General features: G+C 32.7%; 1 protein-coding gene across 1 annotated transcript in view; it reads right to left on the reverse strand.

Moving 5' to 3' along the window:
- Nucleotides 1-15,644, reverse strand: part of LOC129223448 (calcium-binding mitochondrial carrier protein Aralar1-like) — a 76,781-nt gene that overhangs the window by 27,499 nt on the left and 33,638 nt on the right. The window contains 2 exon segments of the mRNA XM_054858065.1: nt 1,914-2,004; nt 7,487-7,583. Coding sequence (XP_054714040.1) covers nt 1,914-2,004; nt 7,487-7,583 — 188 coding nt within the window.

Below are 15,644 nucleotides of genomic sequence, written 5' to 3' on the forward strand. Positions count from 1 at the left end.
GGGATGGGGGGGGGGGGGATTACAACTTTTATAAAAAGAAATAAATGAATAAAATATTGCAGCTTTGAAAAGAGAATCATTCAATACCCACTTATTTACATATGAAAAATTTAAGTTAAAACAAGGTTTTTGAATTTTTTTCAAAAAAAAAAGAATAAATAAATGAATGAAAAGCAAGCAAGAAGTGTATTAGATGAAATTGTGTCAGTTTATAACAAAGCCTTCAAAGAAATGATGATCAAATACAGTTGTGCAGATAAAATTTTACCCCCCCCCCTCAAAAAACCCCCCTGATTCATTGCACATTTTATGATACTTTCAATAGTTTGCATTGCATTAAACACCCAGCTCTGTTTTTGAAAACCTAGGCACTTGAAGAATCTTGTGTACTTTCATCTTGGAAACGACCAGATATGGCGAGGTCAAAACTTAAGATATAAATTTTTGAATTTGTTGCATAAAAATAATTTTAAAATAAAAAATCCTCATGAAAATGTAATTTAGTTTAAAAGTTTTTAAGCACATTTGTTTCTAAAGTAATGAGGATAAGATGAAATTTTAAATAAAAAAATTTGTTCATTTCTCAAGAAAATTATTTAAAATAATCTAAAGAGAAAAAAAAATGATTTGCAGCACATTTTGCATTATTTTCATTAGTTTCCAGTTAAATAAAACATGTAATTCGGCTTTGTTTTCAGAAACTTATGCACAAAAGCATCTTGTCTACTTTTATGTTGCGATTGACCAAATATGGCAACTATGTTTCAAACGTAGCTGAAATGCTGAAATGTCGCCTTTCTGGTCAAAAACTGATCTTCCCCGATCAAGTCTTCCCCTCAGTGTTGATCCTCTGGCCTATACTTCCAAAGCGATAAATTTTCTTTCCTCTGTAGGGTTTGTGCATAGTTCTTGTTCATCCCAGGATTTTATTTTCTTGGGAACTATTAGGGGAATGGCGACTTAGGAAGTTTTTTTAGGTCGCCACTTTTTCAAACTAGGTCACCATGTGGCGAGTGGTGACCGTTAATCTTGACCTTCACTGATATAACATACTGATTTAGACAAAGAACGATAAACAGAATGATACTGCAGAAGATGTAGCAAAAACTAACTTATTTAAAGTACTAGAAGAAAGGGGCCAATCAAGAGGCAGATTGGATCCACTTTGTAGCTCCTTCACAAAAATCTCTGTCATAAAAGCAGCCTTTTTACAAAATTTTGCATTTATAAACGGCCCCAAAACAAAATTTTATATCGTAAAAATGAACAGTTTACAAAACTCTGTATCTTGAAATGAACCCTTTACAAAATTATGTATCTTGAAATGAGTCCTTTCACAAAATTTCATCTGTAAAAATGGCTCTTTCATAACTATAAACTCAACAAATCCACTTTAAAATAAAACATCTGTACCCTAAACCCTTGTTTAAAAAAATTAAAAAAAAACTTCCAGAGTTTAAGAGTTTTAGAATTCACATGAAAAAATCATAAAAATAAAAAAAATCCCAAAAATATCCCCACCACCCTCCCCAACCCACAAAATGTGGATCCCAAAATAAAAAAGCTTGGATCGACTACAAGAAGCATCAGGAATTGTACGATTATTTTAAATTTAGTTCAGAGGCTAAGCCAATTTTTTCCTCTCCTATGAGTATGCTTGAATTTAGCAACCAGTTAATGCGGGCAGTTGATTTCAGCATTTCATGATGTCAGTGGGTAATACAGGGTGTGTCCATTGACTTTTTATATACCATCGGTAAGCTGGGAAACTATCAGAACACTCTTGGTTAATCACTGGTGAGCCTCGATTAAACAACCTGTTGCTCCATTTGAATATACCCTTTAGGGTTTTTTTTTTTTGACTAGAAAAAGAAGCATAAAGTCAACAAAATTTAGAGACAGATGAATCACACCTGAACAGCCTTCATTTCTGCAAATGGACGGGATAAAAATTTTGTAGGCCTATAAGGAGCTATCAATTCAAGATCGTCATATGTTATTCTCCTAAAACAAAGAAAATTGAAAAAAGGATGTAAGTCTCATTGCATAAACACAACTACAACATAAATATAAAAGAAAACATGCATTGCCTGCTGCTTTTTAATAATCAAAAACAAACTGAAAACATGAGATGGAGCAAATATTGAAAAGTGAAACAATAACTATTTGTTAGAAATGAGTGTAATTTACTTGAGTAGCTTCTCCATTTTTCCCCAGTTGCAAAATAAAAACTTACCAGCAATTATTTTTTCAAATAACAATTATAGAAAAAAAATTATCCGCTTGTAATTGCAATGAAAAATACTCTAATTGGAAATAAAAAAATCCGAAAAATGAAATTAAAGCTCAATCATGTGTGTTACTCTAGCAACAGTTTTTAACTGACAGACTGGTTAAGGCAGTATGTTCTGTTTCTATGAAAGTATTATGTGTTGAAACTCCCAAACATCCGAGCCCTATGCAATTGTGGAAACCCCAGTTATGCAAGCCAATGAAAGGCTAACTAGTTCAGACATGAGTTTCATTTACGAGAACAAGTTAGTAGCTTCTTAAGATTGTACACTACTATGTTTGTTTTCAGTCATCATTGGAAAGTGTAGGAGGAGATGGGAAAGTTTTTATTAATGTAAAGATCACTACTTGATGAATAAAGATGAGTGACACAGTGGATTTTCCTATTACAAGGGTAAATCTTAATATATAAAAATCAATGTCCTGAGATAACATATATCTTACTAATACTATATATGCGAAAGTTTGTCTGTATGGATGTATGGATGTTTGTTACTCTTTCACGCAAAAACTACTGAACGGATTTTGATGAAACTTTACAATAATATAGCTTATGCATCAGAATAACACATAGGGTAGTTTTCGTCTCGTTATGGGGGGCAAAACCCAATTAGGTGGGCAATAAAACACAATTTTTGTATAAATTCTCTAATATTGGGATGAAAAATTACTTGCACATATTTACATTATATGTCCATCGAAAGCTCTGATTTTTCTGCTGAAGATGGCACCTGTTCGAAACTTCTAAGTAGAATAAAAAACGAGTTATGAACTTTTTAGATCCATGTTCGAAGGCTTTCCTCAACTCAATACAGTATTTAGTGTATCATCTCAACTCCCTGTCGATAGCGACAATTGTTGTATTGTTGACTTTCTTTGCTTTTCGTGATTGTTCAAGGCTTTTCTCAAGTCAAATCTTGAAGTAAGATTTTTGCTCACGATTGGCAAATAATACATGATTTGGCTGATGATTTTCCATTTAAACGGAACTTTAATGTAATTAATGGTTTTTATTATTATTTATGCTGATTGAACACTTACTCATTATCCAAACAACCAGCAGATCGCCAAAATTTTTGCAGAAAGATTTCCGTAGCTGATGCATCTGGCAGTTTTTTCAACGTTGCTGTTTTTGAAGCCGAAGACTACGTCATAATGTTTCTCAGCTTTCACCATGTAAACAAAATATTGCCAATCAAAGAATTTTCAAAAGACTTTTTTTACTGTGTTAAATAATCCAGCAACTAAATTAGGCAAATCCACAAACAGCACAAAAACTTCCATTAATTTTCCTTTTTGCACAATTTCAAACAATCACCAAATTTTATTACTTATTTTGGTAACATTTCAGATGAAACTGTTTAGCGCCATTTTATGGTGACCAAAAATATCTCAGCATCTGGCGACGATATCTCTGTAATGAAAATTAATATCATATCGTTTTACAAAGTAAGGAAAGAATGAGGGAGCATCATCGAAGGTACCCCGAAACGACTTTCGCAAATTCGGTAAAATCGTACCAAGAGCCACAATGATCGAAATTTCCCGAAATAACTAAAGCAAGTATAAGGGGATCACGAGCGCAGCTACTTTTTTTTAATCACTTCGTACTTCATTAGCTATACAGAGAAGGTTTTAGACTCCATGTTAAAAAAAAGTATCAACAGATTAATCTTTTTAAACATGAGAAGATTAATTTCATGTTTTTTAAATTTGTATATGCTTAAATATAGTGCTTTCGTTTCTAAATCAATACTATTTTGTTCTTTATACTTATTGCTATTTTAGTTTTATGGGTAAGGAAGAAACTCGATTTTTAATCACGTCAAAAAGATGTGTTTTAAATTCTTCCACTTAAAACAGAAAACAAAAGCAAGTAACAATATTTTCTAATAATTATTACTGACCCAGGCAACGCCGGGTATTTTTGCTAGTATATTTATATATATATATATCAATGCATAGCCAATACCGCTGAAGCCTCAGACTTGAAATTTGGCAGGCATGTCCAAATAATTACGAAAGTGTCCACTAAGAAAGGATTTTTCGAAATATCAATTAGTTCGGGCGAAATTAATTAAAACCCATTAATTTCTGTGAAATTAAAACCTGTCATTGAAATTTAAATCTCTTATTTTCTGAGGCTTTCCTCCATTCAAATCATTATTCAGTACTTCATCTCAACTTCTGGTCGATAGCGAATTTTAAATTTGATATTGTTTTTGTTTCTCACGTGATTCTTCGAGGCGTTTCTCAAGTCAAATAATAATGTTTCTGTCTTTTGCTTTCATTTTTTCAAAACTAGAAACAAAGTTTTTAAGTACATCATCACAGGCGGACTATCCTTTTAAATTTAGAAGATTGCAGTTTCCTGTAAAAGTTTGCTTCGCAATAACCGTTAATAAGTCACAAGGACAGACATTAAAAGTAGCAGGGATCAGTTTAAAAGAAGACTTTTTTACACGGCTAATGTTATGTAGCTTGCTCCAAAGTCAGTTCATCAAGCAGCTTAATAATTTTAGCACCAGGAAAAAAAAAAAAAAAACTAAAAATGTATACAAAGAAGTTCTTGCTTAAACATAGGTATAATGATAAAATGTGGATGGCCTGTATTTGCAAAGATAATCAATACTTTAAAAGGATCGTTAATAACAGTTAAAGATCGGTTAAGGACAAGAGCATATATATAAAGAGTCCAGGGGCCCAGGGATCCTCCCAAAATTAGGAAAAATTATAGGTAAATTATTACAGGGGATTTTCGAAACTAGGTGCACCAAGCACTGTTAACCCCTGCTAATTCCATTACCCGAGCAATGCCGGGTACGGGAATGCTAGTCAATTATAAACCTATATTTCTTTTAAAAAATTATTTGTATCAACCAAAAAAATTATACATAAGCCATTATTTTTCTACATATTGCCCTTCTTCTGATACACATTTCTTGCTATCAGATTTTCAAGCTTTTTATGCCATAGTGACAGAAAGAAGGGGGACATATGCAGAGCCAATTGCAAACAAACTGCTCTATATAATTGCATCATCATCAAATTAGTGTCCTCTTAGGTCCTTTTTTTGAGTGTGTTCCAAACAAATGGCAATCACAAGGCGATAAATCTGGACTGTAAGGAGGAGTCATTTTCACAGTGAAAAATGATGTTACGTATCGCTTAGCGTCCTTGTGTGCTGCAATATGCAGCTTCTACTTCATCCAAAAGATGACAGTAATAGCCTCCATTAGTTGTCCTTTTTCAATAATGTCACGAATGGCAACAATGTTGTCCAGTGAGTCTTGTCCATGGTCTCCTTTCATCACGTTTGCTTTTTAAAGCTTCTCTTTCTGCCACATATTTTTGTCCTACTCACACACTCAAGTGTACGAAGTGGTTCTCCCACAAACTGGGTGTGAAGCTATTTCAAAATTTCAGCCGGTTTGATGTCCTCTTTTTTTGAGAAATTTAATAATGACTTCATTGCACAACAGATGTTTGCACTTCTTGCTCATTCATAATGTATTGAAGCAGTCCAGATCTCCAAAGTGTATGTGTACACCAAAACCCTTCTTCAAACATCCTCACTAACATATTGGCAAACAAAGTATCACTCTAGATTTATTACTAGCAACAGCATTAGAGTCAAATTCCAGTTTATATTTGATCTACAATCATAGATCACTTTTTTCCTTTCTTCTTTGTTTCACATTTGGGGTTTGAAAATTTTCAAATGATAGGTAGTTCAAACAATTTCTATCTTTAAAGTAAAAAATAATAATAAAAAAATAAAATGGTGAAGAAAGGGGGAAAACCACCAGTATTATTTTTTATGTGATAAATACATCTTTTAAATCAGAAATTCAAGAATAACATGGAGAGGATTATTTACTGCTATTTTTCTGTAATCCTTGCATATTTGGATACATTAAAAAAAAAAAATATTTCATCAATATTGGTTGGGAAATAAGAAAGTTGTAATTTATTTTCTATGTAAACACAAATTGGTTATCTTCCCCCACCAACAGAAAAAAAAAAAACCAACCACCAAATTCCAAATTTTGACACTGCATGGTTTAAGATAAAGCAAAAAATTGCATTCCTACTTAAATCTATAAAAGGAGCAGTTATACCAAGTTACATCAAAATCTGAGACCATAGATGTTATGATTGAATTCGAGTGAACTGGATTGACCCATAGCAGATGCATTAAAAATTTTCATGAAAGCAAAAAAAAAAAAAAAAAAAATTTTTTTTTACAGTATTTTGAACTTATGAAGAGATTTTGCAAGATTACATAACTCTGAGATAAATAAATAAATCTCTAAAAAATCGACCAAGAAATGTCTTTCTAATTTTCTCTTATGAATTGCAAAAGTTTCAAAAACTTTTGATTCTGATTTGTTTTTAGTACGTTGTGTTTCTTTTTTTTTTTTTTTCCTTTCTTAAATTTTCTGAGAATAACAAGCAAGTTCAGACTTTTCTAGAATCATGAAATTCTTCTGGTTTCCCTTGTTGCTTGCCATCCATTAATGGATACTTAAGTTTTGTGATTTTTGACATTATCGAAGGAATTACCATGCTTATGTAAAAAACTATAATCCTAATTAAAAAGCTTTTTTTAAGTTTAATACAAAATTAAAAATGGAAGGAAATTTTTCAAAAAAGAATTAGTTATTTCATTCATACAAAATTTTTCATTGATACAGAAGGATGGAGAGGGGGGAAGTTTAAAAGCATATTGAGCTGCATTTTTGGGAGACTCCTTCACCAAAAGGGTAAGTTTTTGCAAAAAAAAAAAAAAAAAAAATCTCAACTTTAAACATAGACAACATTCAATAAATATATATACAATGAAACATATATTCAGTAAATTACCGCCCATTAGCCAGGGCTAAAGCAGAAATACATGAAATACACCGTCAGCTCAGTCACCTACCTGCCTTGCCTTCAATCTACGAGTTGAACCTAACCATTGCTTCAGTCACTCGTCTGGTCTGTGCTAATTCTATATTAGCTACCAGTTTGTTTGGCACTCTTGGCTTCCTTAAGAGGTTTTCCATCTCCAGTTCAGTCACTTTCCTATGCCGAGCTGATGAGTGCTAATAAGCACGAAACTGCAGTCCTCGGCTGGAATTGACTGAGCTGGCGGTGTATTTCATGAATGAAACATACAGTTCAAAAAGTAAAATGTGAATCAACTAACCCAGTATCGGCATGCAAAAATCCAGCTAATTGAAATAATACATCGACTTCAAGTGGTGTGATTTGTGACATTTGTTGAGCAGCATATAAAAATTCCTCTAAAACACAAAAAAAGGAGAATTTTTTTTTAAACTCATCACCTTACTTACCTAAAACTTATTACCTTAAATACATTAAATACACATAATATGAAATTATGTAACAACCGGCTTGCTCCCCTGGATTTGACAGAGCAAGGAAGTTGGTTATAATTTTTCAGCACATGGCAGATGAACATTATTACTACCGTGCTAAGCGCAAATGTTGTATCTGCAGTTGAGTTCAAAATGAGAAACTACTTTTTAAAGTTTTTCTGCCTCATTTATTTGCTTCAGACTCCACTTTTTCAGATTTTTTTTAAAAAAATTCTTCCTCTTAACAAATCACACCAAAACATTGTAAAAACATAAAATATGTCATAAAGGGACCACCTTATGATATTAACTCTATTTTGATTGAAAGTGCAGAGATGAAATTTGCGCTAAGCACAGCAGTATAGGTTCTCTTTCAAAGCTATTAAAATTGCAATAACAATTGTAGTGGACTTATGAGAAAAGTATCGAACATTTTTTCTTTTAAAAAAAAAATAATTACATAATTTAACATGCCATCTGAAATCTATGCCTCGCATATAATGAAAGACAAGTTATAAAAGCCCAAACTTTTTAGCCGGTCTGTGACACTGTTTTGGGCAGTTGAAAAAAATCTGTAGCATTATTATTAGTTTCATTTTAAATTTTCATAAAATACACAAGTCCCTTGAAAGGTCAAGATTCAGATATGTTGCAACTGGCCAGTGGCCACTAGACCCGAAAAGTTGTCCAGTTTTAAAGTATAAAAATGGGGGGGGGGGGTCTCTACTTTCATAAAAATAAATAGAACTCTGCACACTATGAAAAACAATTATTCAATTCATATTTATTTAAATGGGGAAAATTCAAGTTAAAATAGGTTTTTGAATTTTGTTTCAAAAAATGAATAAATAAATTAGTGAATGAGAAGTTGGCAGGAAACTATATTTTAGATGAATGTTTTGGTTTATAGCAGAGCTTCCAAAGCAATGACGATCATCAAATACGATTGTGCAGATAATAATTCATTTTTCATGAAATTAATTTAAAAAAAAAACATGATTTATTGTACATTTTCTGTTACCTTCAATAGTTTGTATTGAAGTAAACTGATCAAAACTAGATCCAATTCTTTTTTTGGGAACTTAGGCAAGTAATAGTCTTGTCTATTTCCATCTTGCGAATGACCAATCATAGTGTCTACACTTAAAATTCAATGATTATAAATAGATTTTTTTAATTTGTAAAGTAGTAATAGAGAGAGAGATTCAAAATCCTTGAAATAGTCAGTTTTTAGCACTAGCCGCTAAATCAATGAATATAGGATAATATTGTAAAGATAGTTTTGCATTATTTCAAGACAACAATTAAAAATTATCCGAAAAAAATGGCACATTTTGCACAATTTTCAACAGCATGAATTGCAATAAACATCCAATTCCATTTATGAAAATGTAGGCACTTTAAGAGTCTTGCGTACCAACATCTTGGGAATGACCAAACATGGCGACTACGCCAAAAATTAAGTTCTTAATTTCTAAATTTGTTGCTAAAAAATAATTAAAAAATTAAAATCCTCTTAATACTACACTTAAGTTGAAACGTTTTTAGCGCTTTTGCGTCCAAAGCAATGAGGATAAGGTGAAATTTTAAATATAAAATTTTTCATTTCTCAAGAAAACTATTTTAAAAAATCCAAAAAAAAAAAAAAAAAGACTTGCTGCACATTTTAAGTCATTTTATTAGTTTGCAGTTAAATGAAACATCCAATTCTCCTTTGTTTTAGAAAATGTACGCACTTAAGCATCTTATCTACTTCGATCTTATGAATGACCAAATATGGCGACTATGTTTCTAGCTGAAATGCTGAAGCATCCATTGCTTTTCCGGTAAAAAACGAACTCTGGACGATCTTTGTGCCAAGTTGTATTTCTTTTTCTTTCTTTTATTTATTGATTTTTTCTTTCTTTTTGTTTTTTGGTAAAATTATCTGCAGGCCGCTGAAAAATCTGCGACGCACGTCTCGCGTCTCGCAATTTCTTCTACAGGGTATAAAAGCATAATTAATATCTATCTATTATGTTTTATCAGTTTAAAAAACTTATTTTTAAAAAGGAATAATGTTTAAAAAAATCAAACAGTTAGCATCAAAAGCTCACTTAAAGGTCCCATCGCATACCTTTGTGCCTGGGCAATCATCCTACTTCGTTCCCCACTCCCCCCCCCCCCCCTCGCAGGATGGAAAGTCAATTTCTGGAGCATTTTTGCAGATATTTAAATTGCATTTTGAAGCAGTAATTAGAAGTTTCAGATATGGGCGGATTTAAGGGGGGACGAGGAGGGGCAATGCCCCCTAGTCTTGGAAGGACTTTATTCATAGTAACAACACACTTCCCAAAATCTTAAAAGAAAAAATCATGATTTTTTTCTTTTTTTTGTATAGTTCAAAAGTAAAAATGAAGAGAATAGCGAATGTTCTTTTCTGATGGAGGGGGGGGGACAAGGTACACAGTATTACAAGTAGTAAAGCTGTCACTGGGTTGCTAAAAATGTGTTAAAAACGACTATTTTGAACTGAAAACGATTAGGGAAAGTATATAAGTAAAAATATCGACTGATCGAGCTATACATTCAGCTGCAACACCTAAAACAATCGACGTGACGGTTATTTCAACAAATTAGAAGCTAAAACAGAGATGGGGGGTCACCCATGGAATGAAGTTCCTGCATGGGGGGGGGGAACACGTAAGACCACTCATGCATCAGCAAAATTCCTGACGGGAAGATCGCCGCAGAAAGGAGGTGAAGGGGTATTTGCACACTGTAACAAATTTCGGAAACGTTTCTAGATATATCAGAAACGTTTCCGAAATAGTAGGAATCCTTCATCCAATAGCGAACTCCGCAATATTCAGAAAGCTTTTTGTTATTTCAAAAAAACTAGAAGCGGAAGCGATGACGCAACGCTTCGAAACCTATTTCATCCTTTCAACTCGGGCGCCAATGAGTCGGAAATAATGAGAACTTATTTTTTTCTTATCTATGGTTGCTGCAGTCAGCAACTGTTTAGCATTGGATTGCTTGTTATTTCATGTCTAGAGAGTAGTAAAATGTGTCGAAACTAATTTTACGCCTTTGCATTTTGGACTGCCCTTGATTTTTTAGACGATGTACGCAGCTATTAAGTTAGTTAATAACCATTTGCTTCTTTACAATTTCCAATGCGACCATAATTAGATATCTATTGTGTGTTCAAGCGTGAATAGTTTCAACACCCGTGTTTATACTTAATGAAACGAAACCCTTTGGATTTTTTATTCAGTTGTACTGGAGGTACTTAGATTTTCTTCCGCTCATGTTCACTTGTAAGTATTAATGAATATTTTAAAACATGTTGTTATATACATTTATATTTTTGTTGATTTGCATTTGATGAGGCTCCAATTGTAACTGTTTTTGGGTTTATCGAATTAATTTAAAGTTATCCTACATACCTATGTGCGCGGTGTACTATTTGTTGTAACCAACTGAAACTGATTAATTACGCAAAAGAAAAAAAAAATCAATTGTTTAATTCATTAAAAATATGGTAATGAAAATATTTTCTAGTATTGTAATATGCTTCACAAAAAATGTGCCAGTATTATCTTTTTTTATTATAATTTATTCATTCATTTAAAAATATTTATACCATTAGAAAATGACCATGTTATCTATTAGTAAGAACATAGTTATGCAATTAATTCATCTGCTTATTCATTTTGTTAAATGTGGTTAACAATAAAAAAATTCCTTGACATTAGCTGTTCCGAAAATAACATTTCCTTCGTGGATATACTAGTTTAATGTAGGACAATCAGGAGGAATGAGTCAGTGGCAAAAATGGAACAGCTGCATTTACATGCCGAAATAAAAAGTAATATTATTTCATGTCATCGTTTTAAAAGTGATCATTTTTTAAATACTATGTTATTAGTATGCAATGCACATATGGGGAGAAGACGAGGGGCGTTCATCACGCAGACTGTGCCATTGACATTTTCAAGGGGTTGCTTTTTTTAAGGGGGGGGGGCGCTTTATATCATTTTATGGGTGCAACATCACTCTTATGGTGTGGGGGGGGGACTCTCATATATATGAAATGGAATAATCATGAAATAGAGTTCAATGTTTTAATAAATAAAATATATAATGCATTTTGCGCACACTCTAAAAATAAAATCAGTAACCCCCCCCCATTACAGCCCGCCAAAAGGTAACTCACAGCCCATTATCCCTTCCCCTCCATACAATGAATCTAATCCAGGAAACTTTGATTTCCAACAATATGTAACATGAGTGCCCACAGAGTACATGTCTTAAGGTTCCAATACCAACCTCAACAATGTACTGTGTTAATGAACATCTAGATGGATAATAGATAACACAGTTTCAACCACCCCATCCCTATCATAATAACAATAATAACGAACAACGAACGAAAGAGGGTAATAAAAAGAGGGAAACATATCTTTTTCGTTAATTAATTGCATGTATGTTTTCAGGGAAAAAAAAGTACTTTTAGCACCTTGTTGGCAGCTAGGGACTTTCCATCGACAGTGACAAAATGGAGGACACAGAGCTTCCCCCCCCCCTCCTTCGCCAATCGGATGATAGAGTTCCGAATTTTCTATAGTTTCTTTTTTTTTAAATCTTTACATAGTAAAACAAGTGCAATCAAAATTTTTCTCGGGGGAAGGGGGGCAATTGGCATCCTCCGGGGGTGGGGTACTACCCCCATATTGCTTGAATTTACGAAAAAATATTTTTCAGAATTTTTTTTGACTAAGTGCTATGACCTAAAAAAAAATTCCACGAAATCCATATATATGGAAAACCAATCAATGTGCTGACATATGACATGATCAGTGTAAAAAAGTTTGAAAACTTTATTCATATTTTAGTTTTATGGGGGGTAACCCACTTACCCCAGTGACACACTTCCCCCAACCAACCCTAATCCAAAAAAAAAAAAAAAGCATTCCAATATTAGCTTATCATCATACAAGAAAGAAGATTTTGTGGTTATTTGTTTCATTAAAATTACACAATTGCACAAGCCTTTATTTAGTCGATAGGCAAAGGATTTTTGATCCATAGGAGTTAATGTCATCAATAAATTAGTGCTCTCAATTAATGCAGCCAATTCACGATAACTCGAAGTTTTTATCAAGTCCCGACTCCTTTGTCTTTATTTCTATGCTAATTGTTCTCAATATCTCAAAGTTAACTTCCTGTAACTCCAAGTTTTTTCAAAGATGACTCAAAATTTATTTCGAAAGAACGAAAAAAAAAAAAAGAAACAAGTGACTATGAGAGAAAAAAATTCACCTTCACTTGCAATTCCTGCACAATAGACCTCTAAAGCAAGAAGAGCACCTGTTGAGCCAATGTGAGATAAAGGAGTTACATATGAGGAAATGAGTTGAGTTACACGTGAGGAAATGAGTTAGCTTGTTTTCCTCTTTTGTACTGTACTAATTACACTTTGCCATGTTGCTGAACTATGAATTTGCTTTTAAGCTGTCAAGTTCTCAAGTCAACTGATGGTACCTTTATTCAAACGCTGACCCCAGTTAAGATGCGTTCCCCTTCATTCTTCAGTTTGATCATTTACTGATAAGTTCCTGAGAGACAGAGTGAGTTTTCTTTACGCTTAAAGATCAAGTACTCTGTCGATGATATTAAAAGAAAAAGTGAAACTTCTAAAGCGGTAGAATCCATGAATCCGAATTTGAAACAAATGAAGATGTGCATCTTTCCTGAAGCAAAATCAGCTCTATTCAAGAGGTTCCAGCAGTATCGAAATCAAAACCATGCTTTTGATTTTTTTCTCTCAACATGTTTGGTTAAACTGTGCATATTGCATAAAAAGCAATGGGGAATGGAAAATTATGAAAGACGAACATTTTAAAAATAATTGCCAGTTTCTTTAATTTACCAAATTTGATGCTGATTTCACGACGCAAATTGAAGGAAAATTTTGACACATATCAATTAAATTTTGATCAGTGCAGGGATCAGCAAAACTTACAGCATAAACTTAATCAACTAACATTGTAAAATACTCCAACGAACGATCACGAAGTGATAGGATTGGTCCCCCAAAAATTTAATATCAACATTAGGATTTTTTTTTTAACTTAGGAAACTTTTAAGAATGATTGAAAATTGTAAAGCGGGCAAGAGTAAGATTTCGCAAAACAAAAAAAAAAAAAAAAAAAAAAAAGTAAATAAATAAATAAAATTAAATAAACTAAAGGAGTTGTCCACTAAAATAGGGAAAGATGGCAACTCTTAATTGCACCTAACAAAAAGTTTTCGACATTGTTGTTAATGGGAATAAATTCTTTTCCAATTAGAAAACAATTTGGGCAACTTTAAAAAATTAAACCATTTTATCTTTACGGCCGCAGGCTGGCGTGAAATCCACAAATTTTGCTGTTTTTGAAGCAGAATGCAAAGAAATCTTTGGCATCTTATTGGAGTTTTGGCGAGTTTTCAAAATCGAAAGTTTCGTTTTTTATTTTCGGCGCAGGCTGGCGCGAAACCGGCCGCTTTTGGACCATAAAGTAGCAGGATTTCAAAATCGAGGCAGTTTGGAGCAATTGGAGCAAATTTTGAACTCTTACATCAACAATGTCGCTAACATTAACTTTGGATTTAATTTTTGTTTGCTTCTTTTTCCGCCCGTTTCAGAACTTTATTTATTTGCTTATTACTATAGTATCATTTTGTATACATCATCCTAGTAAAACAACAACAAAGTTTGAAATTTTGGGTTAAACAGGCCATTTGGTTCAGATAGTAAAAGAGGTGTCAAATCGGAGGGGGATTTTCCCAATGCTCATAATAATTTTAAAATTTGTTTAGCATTAAGCCAGCTATGTATTAACAGTAATAATATTTAATAATAAAAAAAGCAGTAATTATTCATAAAAACTTGTTTTATGTAAAATAAAAGTTAAAGAATTTTCTCATTGCGAAAAACACGCAATTTAGCTTTGTTCTCTAAAATAATAATTTCTAAAAAAAATTTTTTTCTTTTTTTTTTTTGCACTTTTCTCATAAAAATAATTTATACAAACATCCCTAAACAAACTGCCTTCTTTGATGAAATAATCAGAGTTTTTAGTTTTTCACCGTTTCAAACAATGTCAATAGATTTGAAAATTAAAACAATTTTGTATTTTCTCACGAAAATGATTATTAAAAATCCAAAAACTAACGATTTTAAACCTATTTAGCATTTTTTCAATATTTGCACTGCAATAAACATCCAATTCTCTTTTCGGAAATTTCGGTTTCGTTTACTTTCACCTTTGTGTGTGACCAAACATGGCGACTGCGATCCGCATAGCCGCCGCGTTTGGTAATGAAGAGAAAATTAAAAGTATAACGCCACCACTGTCCCATACTTACAGTGCGATTAAGGACTCAGAATTATGAAATGTGCATAGACATCGTCGATGAGGCCAGAATAAAACGAATATTACCAAAAATTTAGCGACCTTCGCGCCAAAATCTCAATAACCAAAATATCCTTCACGCAGTTATTGAAATAACATAACTTAATAAGTGTTCCAAATGCATCAAATAAAACAAGACATTGATCTAAAGCGGCAAAGTTACGAAAACGTGGTCGTGGGAGGTTTTCAAAATTTTTGGTGCAGCACAGTCATTCCAAAAGTTCCATCAAAACGTAAAAATGCCAAATAAATTAATTAACTATGCCATTAACATCCATAAATATGTAAAATAACCCGCCAAATATATCAAACAAGTCATTAAATACTACTAAAAAACCAATTCACATGTAAAAAATAATAATTCGCCATCTAAATTAAACATCATTAAAAGTTCCATTAAAATGCAAAATAATCCGCTAACTAAATTGAACAGCTGTAAAAGCTCCATCATTTATCGTACATCGCAACATGATCAGTGATGACAACGGGGTTTAAAGTGTGTGGGGGGAGTGGGGTAAAAACTTTTGAAAGCTGAGGACTT

Source organism: Uloborus diversus, chromosome 5, assembly GCF_026930045.1.
Source record: "Uloborus diversus isolate 005 chromosome 5, Udiv.v.3.1, whole genome shotgun sequence".
Classification (NCBI taxonomy): domain Eukaryota; kingdom Metazoa; phylum Arthropoda; class Arachnida; order Araneae; family Uloboridae; genus Uloborus; species Uloborus diversus.